This window comes from Physeter macrocephalus, chromosome 18 (assembly GCF_002837175.3).
Source record: "Physeter macrocephalus isolate SW-GA chromosome 18, ASM283717v5, whole genome shotgun sequence".
Classification (NCBI taxonomy): Eukaryota; Metazoa; Chordata; class Mammalia; order Artiodactyla; family Physeteridae; genus Physeter; species Physeter macrocephalus.
Genome location: NC_041231.1, coordinates 43,847,676 through 43,873,885, shown reverse-complemented (window position 1 = coordinate 43,873,885; position 26,210 = coordinate 43,847,676). Strand labels below are relative to the sequence as shown.

General features: G+C 40.5%; 1 protein-coding gene and 1 pseudogene across 4 annotated transcripts in view; one reads left to right on the top strand and one right to left on the bottom strand.

Annotated features, from left to right (window-relative positions):
• SMARCC1 (SWI/SNF related BAF chromatin remodeling complex subunit C1) overlaps window positions 1-25,739 on the bottom strand; it is a 183,114-nt gene extending 157,375 nt beyond the window's left edge. For all 4 annotated transcript variants that reach the window (XR_008615791.1, XM_007101242.4, XM_007101243.4 and 1 more), the window contains exons 1-2: window positions 25,545-25,739; window positions 17,606-17,725 (exon numbers count right to left, since the gene is read on the bottom strand). Coding sequence is in view for 3 of the 4 variants with exons in the window: in XM_007101242.4 (XP_007101304.1) it covers window positions 17,606-17,725; window positions 25,545-25,739 (315 nt within the window). In the remaining variant the exon portion in view is untranslated. The remainder of the gene's footprint in view (window positions 1-17,605; window positions 17,726-25,544) is intronic.
• Window positions 10,399-10,496, top strand: LOC112064988 (uncharacterized; annotated as a pseudogene).
• Window positions 25,740-26,210: the final 471 nt, after the last annotated feature.

The window sequence follows — 26,210 nt, the reverse complement described above, 5'->3', positions numbered from 1 at the left end:
ATCCTACATGGTGTGGAGCAGCTAAGCCAGTGAGCCACAATTACTGAGCCTGTCTGTGCTCTAGAGCCCGCGAGCCGCACGTACTGAGCCCGTGTGCTGCAACTACTGAAGCCCATGTGCCTAGAGCCTGTGAAGAGAAGCCACTGCAATAAGAAGCCCACACACCACAACGAAGAGTAGTTCTCGGCTCGCCACAACTACAGAAAGCCCATATGCAGCAACAAATACCCAATGCAGCCAAAAATAAATAATAAATAAATAAATTTATTTTAAAAACAAGTCTACAAACAGTAAATGCTGGAGAGCGTGTGGAAAAAAGGGAACCTTCCTACGCTGTTCGTGGGAATATAAATCAGGGCAGCCACTATTGAGAATAGTAAGGAGGTTCCTTAAAAAATTAAAAATAGGGCTTCCCTGGTGGCGCAGTGGTTGAGAGTCCGCCTGCCGATGCAGGGGACACGGGTACGTTCCCCAGTCCGGGAGGATCCCACATGCCGCAGAGTGGCTGGGACCGCGGGCCATGGCTGCTGAGCCTGCGTGTCTGGAGCCTGTGCTCAGCAACGGGAGAGGCCACAACAGTGAGAGGCCCACTTACCGCAACAACAAAAAAAAAAAAAAAATTAAAAATAAAACTACCATATGATCTAACAATCCCACTACTGGGCATATCGCCAGAGAAAACTCTAATTTGAAAAGATACATGCACCCCAATGTTCACAGCGGCACTATTTACAATAGCCAAGACATGGAAGCAACCTAAATGTCCATCAACAGTTGAATGGATAAAGAAGATGTGGTGTATACACACACAAAACTGGATAATACTCAGCCAGAAAGAAGAATGAAATAATGCCATTTGGAGCTACATGGATGGACCTAGAGATTATCATACTAAGTGAAGTAAGTCACACCGAGAAAGACAAATGTCGTATGATACCACATAGGTGGAATCTTAAAAAAAAAAAAAAAAATGATACAAATGGGGAATTCCCTAGTGGTCCAGTGGTTAGGACTCTGCACTTCCACTGCAGGGGGCATGGGTTCGATCCCTGGTCGGGGAATTAAGATCCTGTGTGCCACGTGGTGCAGCCAAAAAATTAAAGGAAAATATTTTTTAAATAAAAATAAAATAAGATACAAATTTGTATCAAATTTGTACAAATTTTTAAAAAAAAAGATACAAATGAACTTATTCACAAAACAGAAACAGACTCACAGACATAGAAAACAAACATATGGTTACCAAAGGGGAAGGGGGGAAGGATGAATTGAAAATTTGGTATTAACAGCTATACAGTACGATGCGTCAAACAGGTAAACAACAAGGGCCTACTGTATAGCACAGGGAATCATATTCAATATCTTGTAATAACCTATAATGGAAAAGAATCTGAAAAATATATATGTACGTATGTATAACTGAATCACTTCACTGTACATCTGAAACACTGTAATCAACTATACTTCAATAAAAGAAAAAAAAACTCTAATGGACAAAATATTGATATACTACAAAACTCTACCGGTAAATTTAAAATTTGATTTTTAAAATGTGGAAAATTCCAGTAACACACAATTTCCAATATGGTTCTCCTGTTGAATAAGAAATATTAGTATACATTAGGTTTTTTTTTTTCCAATTTAGGTTCCTGACGTTAAATTTAAAAAAAATTATAACTGAACTCTTATAATATTTTAATGACCACTGAAACATGGTATAACTATATTTAACTATGCATTTAAGTTATAGATAAAATATGTGCAACAATTTAAAAAAGATTTGCACTTTATGGATTATAAAAGCAGAGCTCAAATAAATCAAATGCTGAATGACTTCCATATTTTGGAAGTAAAAATTTAATGTAAATGTGATCGTCAAATAGGCTAAGAAGATAAAGTGTTAGGGACTTCCCTGGTGGTCCAGTGGTTAAGAATCCACCTTCCAATGCAGGGGCCGTGGGTTCGATCCCTCGTCGGGGAACTAAGATCCCACGTGCCGCAGGGCAACTAAGCCCACATGCCACAACTACTGAGCGCACATGCCTCAACAAGAGAGCCCACGTGCCACAAACTACAGAGTCCACGCACTCTAGAAACCACGCGCCACAACCAGAGAAGTCCACACACCACAAAGAAGAGCCCGCACCGCAACGAAAGATCCTGCATGCCGCAACGAAGACCCTGCATGCCGCAACGAAGACCCTGCGTGCCGCAACAAAGACCCGACAGCCAAAAAGATAAAGAAAATAAATAAAATAAATATAAAACAGTAAAAAAAAAAAAAAGATGAAGTGTTAAAAATATACCATTCATTTTTTTCCTTTGAAAACTATTACAAAATAATATAATGGAAAAAACCGTATGATATCAAATATTAAGACAGACAAAAAAACAGAATGGTGGTTGGTAGGGTCTGGAGAGAGAGAGGAACGGAAGTTATTGTTTCACGGGTACAGAGTTTTCAATTTACGAAAGTGACAAAGTTCTGGTGATGGATAGTAGTAACAGTTACACAACAACGTAAATGTACTTAATGCCACTGAAATATACACTTAAAAATGACTACAATGGTAAATTTTGTTATGTTTACTTTACTACAGTTAAAAATAAATAAATAGCATGTTTTAAAATAAGAATTATTAAGAATCACTAAGATGAGCTCTTCCAAATTAAACAGACAAGTAAGCCTCACAGATCAGTCTGGTTATCTCGTTGCTTTTTAAACATTACACGGGTTTCTGAGTTCCTAATTTTTTGCCCAACACTATTCCTGGTACATCTCAAAAGCTGCATTACATACTCTAAACAAAAGCAACTGGGTGCAAGTCTTATCATTGACAACTTGTTATTTATCTGAGAAAATGTATAAGACATTACAATTTTGTAGTGTTGGCACTTAAACTAGAATAATGTGCTAAGGTACCTACTAGAGTAGAATGAGACTTAGTTCTCCTACTAATCCTTCTCTGAACCGCCCAGAGATTGAGCTAAAATGTTCTCGCCAACCACATGGGCATATCACTATTGCACACGTGCACAACACTCGCAGCGTAATACAGAAATGACTGGTTTATAGATTTATCTGTTATTCGAACTCCTTGAGGACAGAAATAGTGTCTTACTAAAATCTTTAACATCAATATTCAGCGGAGTACCTGACAATGTAGGTAATCCATAAAAACTTTCTCAACAGTTCTACTGTACTAAAATCATTTAAAAATTCAGATCCAAGCTACTGAGAAATATATATTGAGCAGATCACAATAAAACATCTCTACATGTAATTTAAGGTTACAGTCAATTTCTAGACAGATTAATTTGAGAAATTAAAATATTATCAGATACATGCTTAAGACAGACAAAATAACTTCTATCAACAACTATAGGGACAAGTGATGAATGAAGAGGTAGAAAACTGAGACCTTCAATTTTCTAATGGTAAGATCTGAATAAATGGAAAGAGGGAGACTCACAAACCTGTCAAGGGTACTAGTTCCAGTAATAAAGTACAATAAGAAAAACATTCTTAAAGATGTGCCAGAAGAAACAAAAGAACAAATAGGGACCTCGTCATACATCAAGGATTCTTAGAACTTTCATGGAAATGGATTTGGGATTCTGGTCCTCCTGACAAGCTCAGTATCAGTATCACCCACATGAAAGTGTAGTAGACCAGAGTCAGGGGATGGAAAGCTGGAGGCAGAGACAAGAGACTTCTCAGGGACAGCCAGTGGCCCCTGACTGTGCTTCTTCATTCAATCCTCATCCCAACTACACTCACCCTGAAGAGGGCCTGCTCAAGCTGCCGCTGGATGTGGTTCAAATATTAGAGCTCAAGTTCTTAAACATTCTCAAAGAAGCCAGATTGTTAAGAGTAAATTCCTCTTAATTAGTACTGAAAAACCTAAAGAATAATAGGGTACCGAAACTTGAGCCTTCCAGAGCCAGCAAAGGCAGCCTGCCTTTGGTGAGTTATCTAAGCAGCTGCATACCCCAATTAGAGACTCTGGGGGTCAGGGACAGCTCTAACAGGCTGCTTCTATTCCCAGTTGTGTGACCACACTGCTTTTGATAAGCTGTTACATCTCTGACTAAATTGGAAATTTAATCTAATGTTATTCTGGATGTATATAAAGTGGTCTCATCCTACCTATTGATACAGCCCACTTAAAATTCTGCTGAGCTGAGTAAACCTTAAAAAAGATAAACCTAACTGCAATACTTAAAAGTGCTTAAATTTGTGCCATAGTGTCCTTATTTCTTTATTTTTTCACTTATTCATCAAAGACAAGGTAGTGCCAAGGTGCATTAAAAAGGACGACAATGGCATACGTTTGTGTGAGTAAAATATACACATTTATAATGCCATGTTTGGGTCTATTAATCAATGCATGACTGTGCCAGAAAGCGGATGTGAGGAAGTGAATAAAGGAGCAGAAACCAAACATGAGCCAGAAACCAAGAATGTTCACAGAAAATCACAGTCATCTTCATAAACTGAAAACAGTTATGGGGGGAAAAAACCTATCACTTAAGAGTCCAGAATCCTTTTACCTCACAAAGTACAATGACAGTAAACATTCCATAAGTTTCTTTATGTATTTTAACTGCTTTGAGTTAAAATAATGTTTTCTAGAAACATTTCCCAAGTTTATTAATAAAAGAAATGATAATAGTGTTATAATTATCACCTCTAATCATAGGTAATCACTGGTGTAGTATTCTTATTCTTGAGGAGAACAAAAAGTATTATAATTACTACCAATTATTGAGAATTTACCATGAGGCACTTTATACTTATTACCTCATTTACTCCTCACAAGTTCACTGTCTTCACCCCATTTTACAGATGAAAAGGTGTTGCTGGCTCTAGCAATATGGCAGACTAAATAACCAGAAAACCCTACCACTAAAAATATATGTTGGATAAAAAATACAGACATTATTTTAAATGTGTAGCTGAAATAGAAGGAGAACAAATCCCCAGGGACAAAAATTAAATAAGAAATAAAAATTCAAACTAAAAGTCCAAGTGGCAATCTTGTTGAGTTAAAAACTAAAATTCTAGGGTGACAGGAGGCTGGGAATAATGGGATTAAATAGGTAAGTGATATCAACCTTGATAACCTAAATGCTAGGGTTTGAGTTTCTCTACAGGGTCAGGAAGTAAGACTACAGACCTATGCAAGTGAGGACATTAGAACTAAGACAATCACCCACCACACACATACACACCTAACACCAAGGGTATCAACAGGTTGTACCATTAGGGAAAGGATAAGCTAGAAAAAATATCTGCCAGCTAAAAACTAAGGAGGAAAACAAGCTTCCGCCTCAACATAATTTGAGTTGGAGATGCACAGTATCAATACTTAGTCTAGGAACCTCATGCCAAATTAACATAAGAATTGGTCCTAGGGACTTCCCTGGTTGTCCAGTGGTTAAGACTGCTCACTCCCAATGCAGGGGGCACAGGTTGCATCCCTGATCAGGGAACTAAGATCTGGCATACTGCACGGTGCGGCCAAAAAAAAAAAAAAAAAAAAAAGAATTGGTCCTAAAGTTGGCGGGTCCTCTGAAGTGCCTTAATGAGCAAATTCTCAACCCAGGTCAACAGGATTCCCACTGAAAGAGAACTGACAGGCCACAATTTCAAACATAATTGTTTTTAAGTCAACAGACAAAGCTAACAGCAAGATTAGAATCCTAACATTTTCAGATAATAGAAAAAACATGACAGGGCTTGTAAAATTAGAATACATAAAGTGATTAAGGACACTAAAAAGAAAGACTTGAGAAATATATATATGTAACCCGAAGAACAAATAACATCCAATGAAAGTAAAAGCACAGCTGACAGAAAATTAGACAACTAGACACAGAAGAATAAAAGCTAAAGTTTCTTAGAAATTTTAAAGGATATAGGGCTTCCCTGGTGGCGCAGTGGTTGCGCATTCACCTGCCGATGCAGGGGAACCGGGTTCGCGCCCCGGTCTGGGAGGATCCCACATGCTGCAGAGCGGCTGGGCCTGTGAGCCATGGCCGCTGGGCCTGCACGTCTGGAGCCTGTGCTCCGCAAGGGGAGAGGCTGCAGCAGAGGGAGGCCCGCATACCACAAAAAAAAAAAAAAAAAAAAAGGAAAGATTAAAGGATATAAATCCTCAGATTCGAGAAACACATCAGGGGCTTCCCTGGTGGTGCAGTGGTTAAGAATCCGCTTGTCAATGCAGGGGCAGGGGACACAGGTTCAAGCCCTGATCCAGGAAGATCCCACATGCCGCAGAGCAACTAAGCCCATGCACCACAACTACTGAGCCTGTGCTCTAGAGCCCACAAGCCACAACTACTGGAGCCCGTGCACCTAGAGCCCGTGCTCCACAACAACAGAAGCCACTGCAATGAGAAGTCCGCGCACTGCAATGAAGAGTAGCCCCTGCTCGCTGCAACTAGAGAAAGCCGCGCACAGCAATGAACACCCAACGCAGCCAAAAATAATTAATTTTTTTAAAAAACTGGTAAAAAACAGAAGAGAACAGCCCAATGGTACAAAATATAAAAGGGTGCTCAACTTCATTAGTTATCAGCAACTACAAAACAATGTGAAAACAAAACAAAACAATGTGTATCACCACAAATCCGCCAAAAAACTAAAATTAATAAGACAGACAACTTACAAGCATTGGTGAGAAAGCAGAGTATTAGAACCCTTGTACACTGTACACTGCATGTGGGAGTATAAATTGGCACAAGGGTTCTGGAAAACTGGCCATATCTGCTAAAGCTGAACATGCACCCCCTGTGACCCAGCAATTCCACATGTGGGAGTGTAACTGACATAAATACCTATGTTTACCAGAAGACATATGCAAAAATATTCACAGCAGCACTATTTGCAATAGCTCTAAACTGGAAATAACCCCAAAAACCCATCAATGGTAGAAATGATAAATAAATTGTGCAATATGCCCACAGTGAGATATTATGCAGCAAGGGATGCCAAATTATGACCAAGCTGCCCATTTTTAAAATTTTCATTTGAACACAGTCACACCTACTCATGTAGGTAATTGTCTTTGGCTGCTTTTTATGCTACAACAGAGTTGGGTAGTTGTGACAGAGTCCATATACCTGCAAGCCTAAAATATTTACCATTTGTCCCTTTAAGAAAAAATTTGCCAAACCCTTAAACAGTAACCAGAATGAACAAACTGCAACTACAAGTAATAACATGGAAGAATTTTACAAATCTAACATTTGTCTGTATGCTTCAAAAATTTAAGTCATGAACAACAGGTGGTCCAGTGGTTAAAAATTTAAGTCATGAATGACAAAGACACAGGCTGAACTATTTCAAATTAATCAAGACTAAAGAGATATAACTAAAATGTGGGATCTTGGTTTAGATCTTATAAGAAACATTTCTGAGATAATTAGTGAAATGTGATATTATATAGTAGATAATGGTATTGCGTCAATGTTAAATTTCCTAAATTTGATAACTGTATTTGTAAGACAATGTCCTTGTTCTAAGGAGATCCAGGCTGCAGTCTGAAGTCTCTACAGTTCTGCCCTCCCTGCTAGATTGGACCCCATGGACATCAGGAACTTCTCCAGTCACTCCAAGAGTGTAGTATCACTCCTGTGGTGACCAAGATGAGTGACTTGTCTCCAGAAGTACTTTTGTTCTTGCTTCTCAGACTTACATGCTAATCTTGGTCTTTTCCTCCCCCATTCCAGAAAGTCCTAGAATTTAGCATGATCTTGGAAAAACAATACCATTCTCAGATACAGATAATAAAATACTTAAACCTGTAGGGACCATAATGCTCACTGATTCCTAGTTTTCTAATGCTTCTTTGCCACAGAACACTTTCAGGAGCAGAAAGCTCAAAAAGAAGTCTATCAGGAAAAACTGTTCAAAGTGAAAAATTTGAAGACAACAGATTCCTCTTAGACCTGCCCATTTATTCCTGCCACTCAGGTACTCTGAAGGGAACAATGATAAAACCAAGGATCAGATCCAACTCCTTTTCCTGACGACTCTAAGCCTCTTCTTATTAACTTCCTTTTCCCTAAAATTTATTTAGCACAAAGCATGGTTTATTGACTCAAATAAAGGAAACAGATCATTGAAGTGACAGTCCTCAAACTCCCATCCTTTCCTCTACACCAGACTGACCAAGTTCATGAGAATTCCTGCCATGAAGTCAGTCACACTTAATGGGTAGAAATTCCAAAGTATCAGTGAGAGATAGCCTACAGACTGTGACTTGTTTAAAATGTCCCAAAATAGTACTACCCAGTTCAACCACATGACCTTATTTGTTAGAACTGGCTTTGACAACAAATTTTACCCTTAAAGTATTCATTACATTCCACCAAAGATAGATATAAAAACCCTATATAAGTTCCGATGACAATTTGAAAATCAATTCCAAAAATTTTAATGATAGTCCCTTGAAACTATGTGTATCAATCTCCTCAACATATTTCCTTTTGAAGAGTAATAATCATTTCACTGAGTTCTGATAGTTGCTTTAAAATCAGTCAGTACTGTGCTTTACATTTTTGTAGATATTTTAAGAAAAGCTCAATTTCAGAAAGTAAATATGGTTCGGTTCTCTAGCTTATTTTTTTAAAGAGCCTTCCACTCTCCCTGTCTTTGAGACAGTTACTAACATCACAGCAAAGGTACATCAACCAATAAATACATACTAAACACCTGCAGTGAGTAAGAAGGTAAAGCAAGTCTTATCAATGTTCAACTGAAAAATCTGGCTTTAATTCAAAGGGCACTACAGCATTCTGTTCTCAGGTTCACAGCTCATTTACATAAAATACACTATCTCTGGAACATAAGTTGAAGAGAAACAAGAAGACATGGCTCTTTGGGACCTTCCTTAAGAACTGGAGTTGATAGCAAATTAGTATAATAAATGTTTAAATAATATGTATGCCTTACATGTACATTTTTACTTTTACCAAAAACACTTTTGCTAGACAAGTCAGCAATCTACTTTTTATGTCTTTAAGTACTACATACTACTTCTAATTTCTCAAAGAGCTTTTATTATCACACATCATGTGATTCTAACAACTATGCCATGGGATCAGTAGGGCAAGGAACACGTTCCCAGAAATGGTACTACAGGTCGAAGTGCCTTCACACAAGGTTGCAGAGTGGTAGGATATGGCTATTTAATTCCTAAGCTCAGGGCTCTTCCCATAACACCTGGTTCAAGAAACTATTTGGTGGAGATTCGGTATCTTACATTATTTCAGTTTAAGAAATGAATGAGGGCTTCCCTGGTGGCCCAGTGGTTAAGAATCCACCTGCCAATGCAGGGGACACAAGTTCAATCCTTGGTCTGGGAAGATCCCACATGCCGTGGAGCAACTAAGCCCATGCGCCACAACTACTGAGCCTGCACTCTAGAGCCTACAAGCCACAACTACTGAGCCCATGTGCTACAAATACTGAAGTCCACAATCCTAGAGCCTGTGCTCCGCAACAAGAGAAGCCACCACAATGAAAAGCTTGAGCACATCAACGAAGAGCAGCCCCTGCTTGCCTCAACTAGAGAAAGCCCGTGCGCAGCAATGAAGACCCAACATAGTCAAAGATAAACAAATAAATGCATTTATAAAAAAAAAAAAAAGAAATGAAATGAATAAGGGGGCTTCCCTGGTGGCACAGTGGTTAAGAATCCACCTGCCAATGCAGGGGACGTGGGTTCAAGCCCTGGTCCGGGAAGATCCCACATGCCGCGGAGCAACTAAGCCCGTGCTCCACAACTACTGAGCGTGCACTCTACAGCCCACAAGCCACAACTACTGAGCCCACATGCCACAACTACTGAAGTCCATGCACCTAGAGCCCATGATCTGCAACAAAGAGAAGCCACCGCAATGAGAAGCCCACGCACCGCAATGAAGAGTAGCCCCCACTCGCCACAACTAGAGAAAGCCCACACGCAGCAACAAAGACCCAATGCAACCAAAAATAAATAAATTAAATTTAAAAAAAAAAATGAATGAGGGACCTCCCTGGTGGTCCAGTAGTTAAAAATCCACCTTCCAATGCAGGGGACGCAGGTTCAATCCCTGCTCGGGGAACTAAGATCCCACATGCCGCATGATAACTAAGTCCATGTGCCACAACTACTGAGCCCACGCCTCAAGCAGAGATCCCACGTGCCGCAACTAAGACCCAGCACAGCCCAAAAAATAGTTAATTTTTTAAAAAAAAGAAATGAATGAGCTTTATTTTAGGCAAAATCAACTGGTTTTAAAGTCTATCAAGACTCCTGACTGAAGTTGGATTAAAGACAACCATATTTTAGTGCTGATCTCCAAAACCTAAAATAATGCTTTAAAAAAAAAGTTACAGGAGTGCTTGCTGCAGCAGCACATACTAAAATCGGAACAATACGGAAAAGATTAGCATGGCCCCTGCACAAGGATGACTCGCAATTTGTGAAGTGTTCCATATTTTGGGGGGGTTAGCAGATGTTAAGCTTTTATATATAGAATGGATAAACAACAAGGTCAGAGAACTATATTCAGTAGCACAGAGAACTATATTCAATATCCCAGGATAAGTCATAACAGAAAAGAAAAAAAGAATATATGTATGTATAACTGAATCACTTTGTTGTACAACAGTAATTAACAAATTGTAAATCAACTATACTTCAATTAAAAAAATAAAGTAAAATGAAATTTTATTCCTTTTTTTAATGTATTTATTTTATTTATTTATTTATTTATTTTGGCTGTGTTGGGTCTTCGTTGCTGCACACAGGCTTTCTCTAGTTGCGGTGAGCGGGGGCTACTCTTTGTTGCAACGCGCGGGCTTCTCATTGCAGTGGCTTCTCTTACTGTGGAGCACAGCCTCTAGGCACGCAGGCTTCAGCAGTTGTAGCACGCGGGCTCAGTAGCTGTGGCTCGCAGGCTCTAGAGTGCAGGCTCAGTAGTTGTGGCGCACGGGCTTAGTTGCTCCACGGCATGTGGGATCCTCCTGGACCAGGGCTCAAACCCATGTCCCCTGCATTGGCAGGCAGATTCTTAACCACTGCGCCACCAGGGAAGTCCCCTTATGATCTATTTTAAAAGGTAGACTACAACCCATGCACCTACATGACAAAAGAGGCAAGGATACACACTAATTATCAGAGATATGCAGATCAAAACTGCAATGACATATTACCTCACCCCAGTCAGAACGGCCATCATCAAAAAGTCTACAAACAATAAATACTGGACAGGGTGTGGAGAAAAGAGAACCCTCTTGGGCTTCCCTGGTGGCGCAGTGGTTGAGAGTCCGCCTGCCGATGCAGGGGACACAGGTTCGTGCCCCGGTCCGGGAGGATCCCACATGCCGCAGAGCAGCTGGGCCTGTGAGCCATGGCCGCTGAGCCTGGGCTCCGCAATGGAAGAGGCCACAACAGCGAAAGGCCCGCCTACTGGAAAAAAAAAAAAAAAAAAAAAGAAAAGAAAAGAGAACCCTCCTACACTGTTGGTGGGAATGTAAATTGGTACAGCCACTATGGAGAACAGCATGGAGGTTCCTTAAAAAACTAAAATTAGAACTACCACATGATCCAACAATCCCGCTCCTGTGTATATATCCGAAGAAAACCATAATTCAAAAAGATATGGGCTTCCCTGGTGGCGCAGTGGTTGAGAGTCCACCTGCCGATGCAGGGGATGCGGGTTCGTGCCCCGGTCCGGGAAGATCCCACAGGACGCAGAGCGGCTGGGCCCGTGAGCCACGGCCGCTGAGCGTGAGGGTCCGGAGCCTGTGCTCTGCAACGGGAGAGGCCACAACAGTGAGAGGCCCAAGAACCGCCAAAAAAAAAAAAAAAAAAAAAAAAAATTATATATATATATATATATATATATACACACCCCAATGTTCACTGCAGCACTATTTACAATAACCAAGACATGGAAGCAATTTAATATCCATTGACAGGTGGATGGATAAATAAGATGTGGTATATATATACAACGGAATATTACTTACCTATAAAAAAGAACGAAATCATGCCATTTGCAGCAATGTGGATGGACCTAGAGATTTTCATACTAAGTGGAGTAAGTCAGACAGAGAAAGACAAATCCCATATGATATCACTCATATGTGCAATCTAATTTAAAAAAATGATTTAGGGACTTCCCTGGTGGTCCAGTGGCTAAGACCCTGCACTCCCAGTGCAGGGGGCCCAGATTCGATCCCTGGCTGGGGAACAAGATCCCACATGCATGCCACAACTAAGAGTTCTCATGCTACAACTAAGAAGTCCGCATGCCACAACTAAAGATCCTGCATGCCACAATGAAGATCTTGCGTGCCGTAGCTAAGACCTGGGGCAACCAAAATGAATAAATAAATAAATAAAATAAAATAAAATTTAAAAATGATATAAATGAACTTAAAATAGATAACCAACAAGGACCTACTGCATAGCAGAGGGAACTCCACTCAATTTTCTATAATAACCTACGTGGGAAAAGAATCTGAAAAAGAATGAATATATGTATATATATAACTGAATCACTATGCTGTACAGCTGAAACTAACACAACATTGCAAATCCACTATACTCTAATTTTTTAATAAATTAAATATAAATATAAATTTAAAAGCAGAATACAAAATTGTCTAACCTGTAGTTACAATTATGTTTGTGTTATGCATGCAAATGTACTAAGCCTTGAACGGATTATGGAATAACAAGAATTTTTACTTGTGGAGGTAAAAAATATTTCAATTCATATTATGTTTGCCTATGCAATATATTTTTAGCCTTACAAAGTACTTTTTCCCCCTAAATCTTTCTTTTTTTTTTTTTTTTTTTTTTTTTGTGGTACGCAGCCCTCTCACTGTTGTGGCCTCTCCCGTTGTGGAGCACAGGCTCTGGACGCACAGGCCCAGTGGCCATGGCTCACGGGCCCAGCCGCTCCGCGGCATGTGGGATCTTCCCGGACCGGGGCACGAACCCATGTCCCCTGCATCGGCAGGCGGATTCTCAACCACTGCACCACCAGGGAAGCCCCCCACTAAATCTTTCTAACTTCTCAGTTAGCACTAGATAGAACCTACCCTATGTTGAGCCAGCTGTTTAATATCCAATATGACTTAGGAAGTTAGTACATAAACTTCCATTTTGATTTTTTAAAAATCAAAAAAAAAAAAAAAAAAAAAAAAAAAAACAGCCCAAACAGTGAACTCCTACACCAGGCCAGTTTATTCAGGAAAAAAAGCTTTTTAAGGTAAATAGCTTACATGTTTCACTAAAACATTCTCTGCTTTATTGTCTCTCTCCTCCATTTTTATTTTACACCATTACACATTATATCAATCCCTTTCACTTGGAAAAAAGCTAAACACTATTCTGAGAGAAAAAGAAGTACATCTGGTCCCACTGGCACTAAGTCATGAATTATTTTTAATTCTGGTTTATTCCTAAAAATATTCTTCTCTAATCTTTAAAATCTGGAAAAACAATAATGGTTTACTTCCCTGGAGTTAAATATTCCACAAATAAAGTCCCTTGTTAATACTACTTTTTAAGACACTCATACAATCCTAATTAGAAATACCAAAAACACAATGTGAATCACCTCACATATAATACTTCATATAAAGCTACATGTAAATTTTATTCTAAATGATTTTATACTTGATAAAATGTAATCTGTAAGTATTATATTACAGTGTTTTAAATGATGAAAACTTCAACCAGTTCCTGAATTGATAACTCTAATCCAGTTGATAATGTAAGAGAACAGGAAATAAACACTCAAGTATTTGGAGGTAAAGGAACAAGGAGCTTTCAAATGATTCAGAATAATATGCCCAAACACGTAGAGTAAAAGACAATGATAAAGCAAATGTGGTTAAATGCTAAAAATTGGGGATTCTAAATGAAAGTGAAAGTTCTTGCAAATTTTTACTTTCAATTAATTTTAAGTTACCCAAAAACCTCAATTGGTCACATAGTTCAGAAAATGAAATATGCTGATTATCCAGTGGAGTAGTTCCCATTTGTTAAAAAATGAGCAAGTACCTCCAATATCTAACAATGTATTTATAAATTATATGCATGTACTTACTATAATGCCAATATACTACACATATATATAACTTAAATCACATATTAAGAAATAGGTATTTTGAAAGCATTAGCTAAAAAATAATTAAAATAAAAGAAATGATCTTGCTCTGCAAATGTGAATTCAACCAGTACCCAGTAATTCCCAAATCTCTTCCTCTAATTCAACCTGTTCTCTAGAACTCCAGATCTCATTTCGAACTACCTATAGGATTTCTAAACCTGAGGTACCTACAGGAGAGCCAACCTCAACACAGACTAAACTGACTACCTTTCTCCAGAAACCTGCTTTTATACTCTGGCTTCCACCTTAGTGAGAAAGCAATCTGCTCAGTGTAGTCATCCCAGTCAATTCTTTCTTATTTCAGCCCCACAACCCACCCTCCCCACACACAAAAAAAAAAATCACAAAGTTCTACCCCCTTGCTGTGCTTCCCAATCACTTTCAAGATAAAAGCCACACTTCTAACACAGTGAATCTGTCATTTTATGACTGATTCTGGCCCATATTTCTGCCTACTGTCCTCAGTTCTAACCCTGTTGAACTATTTGCAACTACATTAAAAGCCTTTAGGCTTTTACATGTTGCTATCACTGCCTGAAAATCCGATCTTCCAGCATGTCCCTAAAGAACTCATACTCTACTTTCAGGACTCAGTTCAAATGTCCTTTCCCTTGGAAAACATTTCCTGAGATAAGGAAAGTCAAAGGCTCTATTCATATAGGTCACTAGAGGGTAAGTAAGCCCCCTGAAGACAAACAATACACTGTATTACTCCTTGAATTCTCAGAACTTGGCACATAATCAAATGCTAAATATTTGCTGAACTCAAATCAGTGAGGAAGGGACTTCCCTGGTGGTCCAGTGGTTAAGAATCCACCTTCCAATGCAGGGGACATGGTTCAACCCCTGGTTGGGGAACTAAGATCCCACATGCCATGGGGCAACTAAGTCCGTGTGCTGCAACTACTGAGCCCACATGCCACAACTAGAGAGAAGCCCCCACACCGCAAGGAAGAGCCCACATGCTGCAACTAAGACCCAACTAAGTCAAAAATAAATAAATAAATAAATATTTTATAAAATAAAATAAAAGCAGTATAAAAACATTGTTTATAAAAAAAAAAAAAACTTCACCTTCCAATGCAGAGGGTGTGAGTTCAATCCCTGGTCAGGGAGCTAAGATCCCACATGCCTTATGGCCAAAAAAACAAAATATAAAACAGAAGTAATATTGTAACAAATTCAATAAAGACTTTAAAAATGGTCCACATCAGGGCTTCCCTGGTGGCAAAGTGGTTAAGAATCTGCCTGCCAATGCAGGGGACACAGGTTCAAGCCCTGGTCTGGGAAGATTCCACCTGCCGCAGAGCAACTAAGCCCACGTGCCACAAATACTGAGCCTGTGCCACAACTACTGAAGTCCACACGCCTAGAGCCCGTGCTCCGCAACGAAGAGTAGCCCCTGCTCGCCCCAACTAGAGAAAAGCTCGCACACAGCAACGAAGACCCAACACAGCCAAAAGTAAAATAAATTTAACAAAACAAGATCCACATCAGGGTTCCCCTGGTGGCGCAGTGGTTGAGAGTCCGCCTGCCGATGCAGGGGACATGGGTTCGTGCCCCGGTCTGGGAAGATCCCACAAGCCGCAGAGTGGCTAAGCCCGTGAGCCATGGCCCGCTGAGCCTGCGCGTCCAGAGCCTGTGCTCTGCAATGGGAGAGGCCACAACAGTGAGAGGCCCACATACCGGGAAAAAAAAAAAAATCCACATCAAACAAAATCTTAAAAAAAAAATTGTGCAGAAAAGCAGCACCCTTTAATAAATGTTGCTGGGTTAACCAGATAATCATATGGAAAAAAGAGAAAACTGCTTTTTTTTTTTTTTGTGAGCACTGGATCCACTGCTCACAATGAATACCAAGATAAATTCTAAATGGATAACAGAGTTACATGTAAAAAATGACACCTACAAATAGTGTAGAAATTTGTTCTTCTGCAAATACTAGAAGAACACATGGCTGAAATCCTTTATCACCTACAAGTGGAGAAAGCTTCCCAACGTGATTCAAAAAAATACATCCATATATTTGACTTAATGAAAATAAATGTCTGGATAGCAAAAATACCATAAGTGAAATGAACTGATTTACTGAAATATCAGTAAAACAATATTTTTTATTCTCAATTATATCTGAGAAATCAGTGAGTTATTAAAAAAAGTTTAGTGATGAAATAAGAACACACAAATCAGAAGTTTTTGAGATTTATAAAAAGGTCTACCAATAATAAATTCAGCAAAGGCAACAAACAGCAGACTGGAAACTACAAAAACCCGAATCAGAGAAATGGAACACAAAAATTATAGGAAAATATAGGACAGATAGTTCCCGGAAATCTAGTATTTGTACAATCAAGAGTTCAAAAATATAAAGAAATACAGGATGGCAGAGAAGACTAACAGACTGAATGTTCCCTGAGCTAAAGAAACATAACTGAGTCTTCAGATCGTGACTTATGACAACTAGACATATTTATGAATTTTAAAGATCAGTATTAAAAAGGGGGAAATCAGGGACTTCCCTGGTGGCACAGTGGTTAAGAATCCGCCTGCCACTGCAGGGGACATGGGTTCGAGCCCCAGTCCGGGAAGATCCCACATGCCGCGGAGGATCCCACATGCCACGCAGCACCTAAGCCTGTGCGCCACAACTGAGCCTGCGCTCTAGAGCTGGCGAGCCATAACTACTGAGCCCGCATGCCACGACTACTGAGGCCCGCACATCTAGAGCCCGTGCTCCACAGGGAGAAGCCACTGCAATGAGAAGCCTGCTCACCATGACGAAGAGCGGCCCCCACTCGCCGCAACTAGAGAAAGCCCACGCGTAGCAACGAAGACCCAACGCAGCCATAAATAAATAAATTAATTAATTTCAAAAATTTAAAAAAAGGGGGAAATCAACAAGTAGTATCAGAATTTTCTGTACAAAATCAAATGTTAAGAGAAAAACAAAACCTTCAAATTACAAAAGGAAATAAGGCATAACCCAATATTTCTATACCAAGCCAAACTTTCAGTCAAAATACCAACTGCAAGGAGAACAGAATCATATTTTCACATAAGCTCAGAAGAATCCCACCTACAAAATATAAAAAAATTCCAAGAAACAACATTCTAGCCACAAGAACTGAATCAGGAGAAAAAAATGGAAAAGACTTAGTAAAGACAATAAGGAAACTACAACATAGTAAAATGTTAACAGTTAAGTCTAGGTAATAATTGTTGTGATGTTTAATGCAAATTTTAAATGACTCCTGAAAAAGATGCTTCCTACAGTTCAAAAGCAATAATGTTCTATAGCTAAAATTCTGTAGCGATTCCTCCTTTTTCTACAGGATAGCAGCAGCAAAATAAAGAGTTGTAGGCTGCACCCAAGAGTACAGAAACTGAAGATGTCCCCGTGTGATTAAGCTGATGTACTTACAGGGAGTTTGGTGAAGGCCGGGTTGGTGACATGTTTCCCAAAGGCATCTTCCTGGAACTGGAGCAGCTGTACCACCAGCCCAGCCAGTGTTTTATTGGTAGGAGCATCTGCATGAACATACTGCAAGATAAAGACAGAGACTCAAAAACTGGGGCAACTGTGCAGAAGACAATGTCAGCTTACTTCCCAGTACCTAAGTACTGGCCTGGTGGCAGATTTTTAAGTGTCTGAGACACATAAACAAATACTGGGAGCCGTGGGGAGGGATAGATAACATGTCCTTTCAGTTAACAGATCTTAAGAATGAGAAATACTATGCCCAAGAAACCAAACCCAAGTGTCATCTCATCTGCACCTGGACCTAAATTAGATGGTGAGATCCTGGGCCTCAAACTTGAGCCTGATGCTATTGAATTGGCCTAAAAGTTTGTTCGGGTTTTTCCATAAGATGTAACAGAAAAACCCGAACGAACTTTCTGGCCAACCTAATATAATGGAATGCGACATACTGGCCACTATATTTCGCATGTGGCCAGAGAGACAACTGTGTTACAGTTTTTCAAACAAGTCCACAAATTCTTTGATACTCCTCTCAACAAGAGGTGGGGATCTATGTCCCTCCTCTATTGAATCAGGACCATCCTTAGTGACTCGCTTAAAACCATTAGAATCAAACAGAAGTGATGTTGTGTGACTTCTGAAGATAAATCAAAAAAGATCATGCAGCTTCCATATAGTTCTTTTGGGACACCCACCTTCGGAGCCCTGAACAACAATGAAGTCCAACCACCCTGACATCACCATACTGAGGAAGCCCAGGCTACACCTAAAGGCCACATGGAGAGGCCCCAGCTGCTGTTCAGAAGACTGACAGCACAACCACCAGACACATGAGTAAAGATGATTCCAGGTGATTGTGGCCCCCAGCTGTCAGGTCACCCCCAATCATCAAACATCCCCAGTCAAGGCCCCAGACACCACTGAGCAGAGACAATTGGCCCTACTGTGCCCATCCAAATTCCAGACACACAGGAACTCCAAGCATAATAAAATGGCTGTTTTTATGCATTAAAAAAAATACATGTGTGGGCACTTAAAAATGGTTAGGATGGTAAATTTTATAAGTTTTTTACCACAATAAAATTTTTTTAAAACAAATGTACATGAAAAGTTATCCATGCTGGGCTTCCCTGGTGGCGCAGTGGTTGAGAGTCCGCCTGACGATGCAGGGGACGCGGGTTCATGCCCCAGTCCGGGAAGATCCCACATGCCGCGGAGCGGCTGGGCCCGTGAGCCATGGCTGCTGAGCCTGCGCGTCTGGAGCCTGTGCTCCGCAACGGGAGAGGCCACAACAGTGAGAGGCCCGCGTACCACACACACACACACAAAAAAAGTTATCCATGCTAATGTGAATAATGTCAAGGCCAAATTCGTGGTAGACAGCAGGCAAGCATTACAGCAAGGAAAGATAAAGGGTATGTGACAGGGAAAGCATAAATTACTGAGTTCAATTAAATGTAAAAATTTAACTTAGTATTAAGCATTTAAGCATTCACTATCACTTTGAAAAGCCATCTTTTTTTTTTTTTTTAACCTCCAATTTTGAGCAGGAAAAAACATCTATACTTCCTTCCATAAAAAAACTAAAGTTTTCTTCCTGGAAAAAACCTCTTTCCCAGTACCACCCAACACTTCAAGATAATGTTTCTCTTGCAATAAATAACGTCTAAGTGATACATATACAGCAAAATATCAGCTACACAGTCTACCATTAATTACTATGCCTTAAGTTGACTGGCTCTCAAGATGTGCTACTGTCAATCAAAGAGAGCATAATATAAAAGGGCAATTCTTCTTAGAGCTTAGTATCCTCGCAAATTTTTATTTGTTCAGGTATGTTAGCTTTCCACTGTAAACAGAACAGCCAGCATGCAGTTAACTTTGCTGAAGACCGGTATTTTGTTGGAATGCTTTATTTTTTTTTTAATTTTATTTATTTTTGGCTGCACTGGGTCTTCGTTGCTGCGTCCAGGCTTTCTCTAGTTGCGGTGAGTGGGGCTTCTCATTGTCGTGGCTTCTCTTGTTGCAGAGCACAGGCTCTACACATGCGGGCTTCAGTAGTTGCAGCACACGGGCTCAGTAGTTGCAGCACGCGGGCTCAGTAGTTGTGGCTCGCGGGCTCTAGAGCACAGGCTCAGTAGTTGTGGCACACAGGCTTAGTTGCTCTGTGGCATGTGGGATCTTCCCGGACCAGGGCTCAAACCCGTGTCCCCTGCATTGGCAGGCGGATTCTTAACCACTGCACCACCAGGAAAGTCCGGAATGCTTTATTTTACATGAAATCCCCAAGACCCAAGGTCGGTAAAATCCAGTCTACTGCCTGTTTCTGTGTGGCCCACAAGCTAAGGATGGTTTTTACATTTTTTTAAATGGCTGGGAAAAATTAAAAGAAAAATAATATTTCATGACACATGAATATAACATAAAATTCAAATGTCAGTGTCCACAAAGTTTTATCAAAACACAGCACACTCATTCATTTGCACATTGTCTACAGCTGCTTTCCTGCAACAACAGAGTTGAGCAGTTGCAGCTGAGACTGCATGGCCCGCAAAGCCTCAATATTTACTTCTGCCCTTTATAGAAAAAGTCTGCCTATCCCTGTTATACACTACTCCTTTTTATCCTTACAGATAGCTTTCTTTTATTTAATTTAAAGATGTCCTGTAAAAACACATTTCCTTAAGGCCACAAAGTGAAACAAGTATGTCAGACATGAGGCAAAAACTGGAAACAAGTTTCATACAATTAAGCACATAAGATGTCAATTCTGTTAGTCTAAAATAATGGTTCTCGGGCTTCCCTGGTGGCGCAGTGGTTGAGGGTCCGCCTGCCGATGCAGGGGACACGGGTTCGTGCCCCGGTCCGGGAAGATCCCACATGACGCGGAGCGGCTAGGCCCGTGAGCCATGGCCGCTGAGCCTGCGCGTCCGGAGCCTATGCTCCGCAACGGGAGAGGCCACAACAGTGAGAGGCCCGCGTACCGCAAAATAAATAAGTAGATAAATAAATAAATAGATAAATAAAAAAATAAAATAAAAATAAAATAATGGTTCTCAAGTTTTAGCCCCACTTATTAATTCAATAAGTCAGGCCCAAGAATCTGCATTTCTAACAAGTTCCCACGTGACACTACGTGACTGGGAACTACACTTTAAGAACCACTGAACTTTTAAAAAAAAAATCCACTTCAAATATTATCATATATCTCAGTTAAAGAACACATTTTATTATCATTTAGAAGTTAAAAACCAGGTAAGCAATTTTTAAATGTTAAAAACTTCTTACAATTCCCCTTTCCTACAATGCCAATTCCCATAAAAACCAAGTTTACTTCTCTGAGGACTATAAACTTTCAAGTGAAAATTTAACATCAGATTTTTTTTCCAATTTACTCAACATAGTAAATCTTTAATAAGTAATACTCAACTTTGAAAGTAATCAGTAATACTCAACATAGTATAATCTTTAATAAAAAATAAACTCTTCATGTCTAACCCACAGAACTGGCAAAGCATGTTGTACATATCCACAAGATAACTTTATAATCTTTAATAAGTACAAAGGAATCACATAATGTACTGCAACTTTTTCCGCACATGGTAAAAAGCAACGTGAAAAATAACCGTAACTTTTTATTTTTCACATACCTGCAGACAACTGAACAGCGCCAAATCCTAAACCTGAAAGACACCATTTGGAGGAAGGTTGTTCGGCGAAAAACAAACCAACTCTCCAGGCAAAAAGTAATTTTTAATGACTTATATACATACATAGCTTTGTATATATTCTAAACTTCACTACTATCTACACGCTTCATTTATTGTCATTCAGAATGAGAAAGATTTCATGTGGACAACCCTACAGTTTCAGAATAAAGATGGCCAGGTTCAAAGCCCAATCAAAATGATTATCTTAGGTATTTTAAGATCCAATTTTTAAACTATAAAACATTTTTAACTCCATTTACTTTCTCCAAATCACCCACGGAAATGATCAAACATTAAAATGTATGCAAGAGATGACATTTTAACTAATAAATTGAATCTGACATTAATAAATTAATGTCAGATTCATACCCTCTCAAAAGGCAGTCAATGTACGACTATAAGATTTTAAATCGACTTTTAAAAATTTCGAAGAGTAACATTCTATTTAACCAATAAGAATGAGGCAGGGGGACCAAATGATACATGGCAAAAGTATCACTACCACCTCAAATTTATATAATCCTACCTTCGAGGACTATCTCATTTGATTCGAACAACTGTCTATGGGAGTCACAGTCTTACTCCCAACTTACAAATGAAAAATTAAAACATGGAAATCAAGTCACCTGCTCGATGACACCAATTAGCAACCAAGAGTACTGAACTCACATCTTCCAACCTAACGTAATGCTCATTCCACTATCCCATACAGACATAAGTTCATTTCAACTGCTTCCAAAAATCTCACCTAAACATAAAAAGTTCTTAATAGCTTTCAAAATAATGAATCCTGATTAAAGGGGAAAAAATGTAATAATTATATAGACTACTTCAGTCATAAAAATTTTATCTTTTCATCAAAAAAAGTTCAACAGAATGTTTTACTTAAGACAACAAAAAATTTTTTACTCTCAAAGTATTCTGATTAAGAAAGTTAGGAGGACATGTTTAGAAAGTTGTTATCAATAAACCGGCTTTATATTCCCTGTGACATTAATATAGTATCAAAAGTTTAACTTATCTGTAAACAATTCTATTGTAGCAGATGTCCCATCTGGGAAAAAAAAAAGCCTTAAACTGTTAAATACTTTATGTAAAGGGCACTGAAATGCCTTCCTTGGGCAATCTACTCTATTTTAGTAATCTTCGTTAAATCTAAAGCATCTTTATTTAAATCATCCTAAAATCTTAAAGCTTATTTCAGGGGTAAGCCAAACTTCGGGAAGAAACTTACCTGGGAACTTAATGGCTTATAGATATACTTCACCTTCACAAGGTTTTATCATCTGAAAATCACTCTGAACTATGGACAGAAATATATCTTTCAAAGTTAGGATGAAAGATATGCACCCAGTAATACAAAGCAGGCAGCTTAGGTAGATAAACAAGCTTCTGCACTGCTAGTGGACTGAAAATGCAACCTCAGGCAAACAGTTAACCTCTCTGTGCTTCAGCTTCCGCGTACCTAAAGTGGTCACCTCCTCTGGACTCCTCTGGCTAGTTCAAGCTCATTCCAGTCAAAAAGTATTCACTCTCCTTTCAGTACTGCTAAGCCAAATGGATCAACAAAGCCTAAATAAACAGGTTTCTATAGTAGTTAATCTGTTCATTCATGGAACAAATATTTACTGAGCACCTCCTATAGGCATTCAGAAGACAAAAACAATACAAGGAAGTTCTCTTTTAATCTGAAATCACCTGGGTTGTATAAGTAGGTGCCTATGTCTATCTTTTCCACAACACTGTGAGTTCCTTAAAGAGAGGGATTATGTGCAGCCAAAAAAAAAGGGGGAGGGGTCAGAGCCAGGCAGACCTTTGAATTCCAAATTTGCCACTCCTAACTGTAATTCTTAGAGAAGTTACTTAACTCTCCACCCTCAGGTGTCTCTCATGTGGAAAACGAAGTAAATAATATCTATCATTCAGGACTGCTGTGAGGATTTAAGTGACATGTTTTAAATGCCTGGGTAAGGTAGATGCTCAGTTGTTCACTGAGTGCATACATAAACCCATCAATAAAAATGCTACTATCAATGTCATGTTTATTTCATTTATTTGCTGAGATTTATGAATTTGAAAACACTATTAAATGCAACAGAAAAGTTTAGTTAAAAACCTATCAATGTGTATACCAGGTAGAGATATATCCTGTACAGAGGAAGCAAAGAACCTTCTGGTAAATATTTTCACCACACCAACACCACTCTCAGAGGCTGACAGCATTCTGACTGTCAGGCCCAAGGGATATACAATTCTTAATCTGAGTAAGCCCAAGAAACACACTCTAGCTTTATGAAACCCTGAGAGGTCAAACCTAACTTTAACTTTGTCCTTAAGGCCTCAGGCACACTGAGCCAACATGAGCCTACTGTATTCAACACTTCGGGACAAATCCTGCAATCAGCCTCACAGCCACTTCCTCACCCACCCAAACAAATCTTTTAAAGATTATCCAAGCCTAAAGCTGCCCTCTTAAAACTGGGCGCAAAGAGATGCACAGAGTTTGGAGAGGTAGAAATTACTATTACTGTATTTCCCTTTTTCTTTTCCCTTCCTTGCTATCCAAAGGAATATTCCTCCTATTTCTCTCTGTTAAAGCTACACTGATAAAGTCATACAATATTATATGTCAATTATATGTCAATATCTCAATAAAACTGGGGTAAAAAAATCCAGACTGGGGGGAAAAATACATTAAGGTATATTAATTTAAGACCCAAAGTATTGGCTGAAGGGCACATGATAAACAATACTTTAATAATATAAATATATTCAATTCCCTTAGCTAATACCAGAAGCTCTATTGCCAACACCAAAAAAGTGACCAATTTACCATTGTACAAGGGAAAACAATATTCTTGTCTACCTACATGTAAATGAGAAAAAGCTACAATCCCAAATGTGACTGCAAAATTTCAGGGGGGGAAAAGTCAAAGAATCAAAAAATATATTGTAAATAAAAATATATATCGCCTCTCACTTCCTAAAACCTCAGATAAGAAACGGTCATTTCTGAGAGTACCACAATGGAACGCAAAAGAATCCAAGATCCCTGCCCATGCCTAACAACTTCCAAAAGCTGATAGGCTCCACTGCGCTGTACACTCCAAATGAGTAGGTTCCTAGACTATCTTTTCATTCATTCCAACAAATATTTACTAAGCAACTACTAAGGGCGAGGCAATGAGGAGCAAACATGTTCCGGGACACGTTGTAGTGAACAGGCCTAACAAGGTCCTTGCCCCAGGGCTATGGTCCACAACGGGGGAAGTAGAGAACTGAAAAGGGTGTTCCGGAAATTTGGGGGCAAAGAGTATTTTTGGCAGTCTGCGTCCTTACACCTTCTAAGGGAGTCATTCCTAAATAGTTACATAAAGGGGAAGCTAAAAAAACATTTGTTATAAACAAGAGGCTAACTTACAACTTTTAATACCACTGACTCAGCGGAACTTACATTCCAAAGGTAGAGCAAACAGGTAAATGAAAATAATCTCAAAAAGTGGTATGAAGAAAACAAAGGTGATATGAAGTGGGGTGATCTAACATGAATGGGGTTCTCAGGGAAGGCCTCACATTAGCCACAAGTGAACATTAACTCTTGCACTCCCACTATACATAACCAGAAGTAGTGAAGTAAAAGCCGTCATTTTTTAATATTAGTTCTCATGAATACTGTAATTCATCATATTAACCTGCTGTAACCAACGTCCGAGTACAAACGTCCATAGTCCATCTTTAGCATATCAACAGCAGGTAGTAAAACCTTAGCCACCTCACTTGACTTTGAAGACAAGTCTCTAAACAAAACTTGCCGCTTTTACACCTCTGGCTCAGACAGTTTTAATAATCATTGCTCACACACCTAAAGCAGCCAACAAAAGAGGAAGATTCACACCCTCCGGGACGCTGAGCTCGACCTGCTCCTGCAGGAGCAGGCAGGGGCTTTCGCCCGGGGTGCGTGGGCTCCCAAGAGCGGAGCTCCGAGGACCAGTGGAGTCCCGGGCACGCGGACGCCGAGAGCGCACCGCGGGGGCGTGGCGGGCCCTGCGCCTGCCTTTGTTGTCCCTCGTGGCGCGCGGGGGGAGGGGCGGCCAGAAGCCCGCGAGGCCAGGAGCCGCCCCCGGCCCCCGTCGCGTGGCCACCCGGCCCCTACGAGCGCGCGAACCCACCTTCTTGTAGTGCTTGCCCAGCCAGACCCGCACCGAATCCAGCTGGGACACCGTCTCCGGGCTCTCCCAAAACTTGCTGGTCGGGCCCCCGTCCTTCCGCCGATAAACTGCCAGGCCCGCGGCCGCCGCCGCGCCTCCCAGACCCACAGCGCCCGCCGTCGCCCCCAGCCCGCCGCCGCCCGCCGCCGCGGCCATAGTCGCCTTACGTCGTCCCCACCGCACGGCCCGCCCCGGCCCGGCCCTCGCGGCGTTCCTCGTTCGCACGCGCGCGCGCAGCCGCCACCTCCGCCTCCCGGCCCCGCCCAGTCAGCCCCCTTCCGGCGCGGAGGGCCGGCCCCGCCCCTTCTCGGGACAGGCGCCTGACGAGAGCACGCGCATACGCATGCGCAGCACTCTCTCCGGGCGGGCCTAGGACGAGCTCCTCCCCCCGTCTCTTCCGCTAGGCTGTAGGACAGCGCACAGTCTCCGCCACTCAGCTTCGGCTTCTACGTGTGTGGCTGTTTCCCGGATACCTGCGTCGAATCGTTATACAATCTACTACTGCACGGAGTTTCTGTGTTATCGTCTGCCACCGCCCGGGAGAAAGGGGCTGGCGTGAGATGTTCCGAGAGGAGAACCCGTTTAGGGTGTCGCGTGCTGGCGGAGAAAGCCACACGCCGTGTGGGA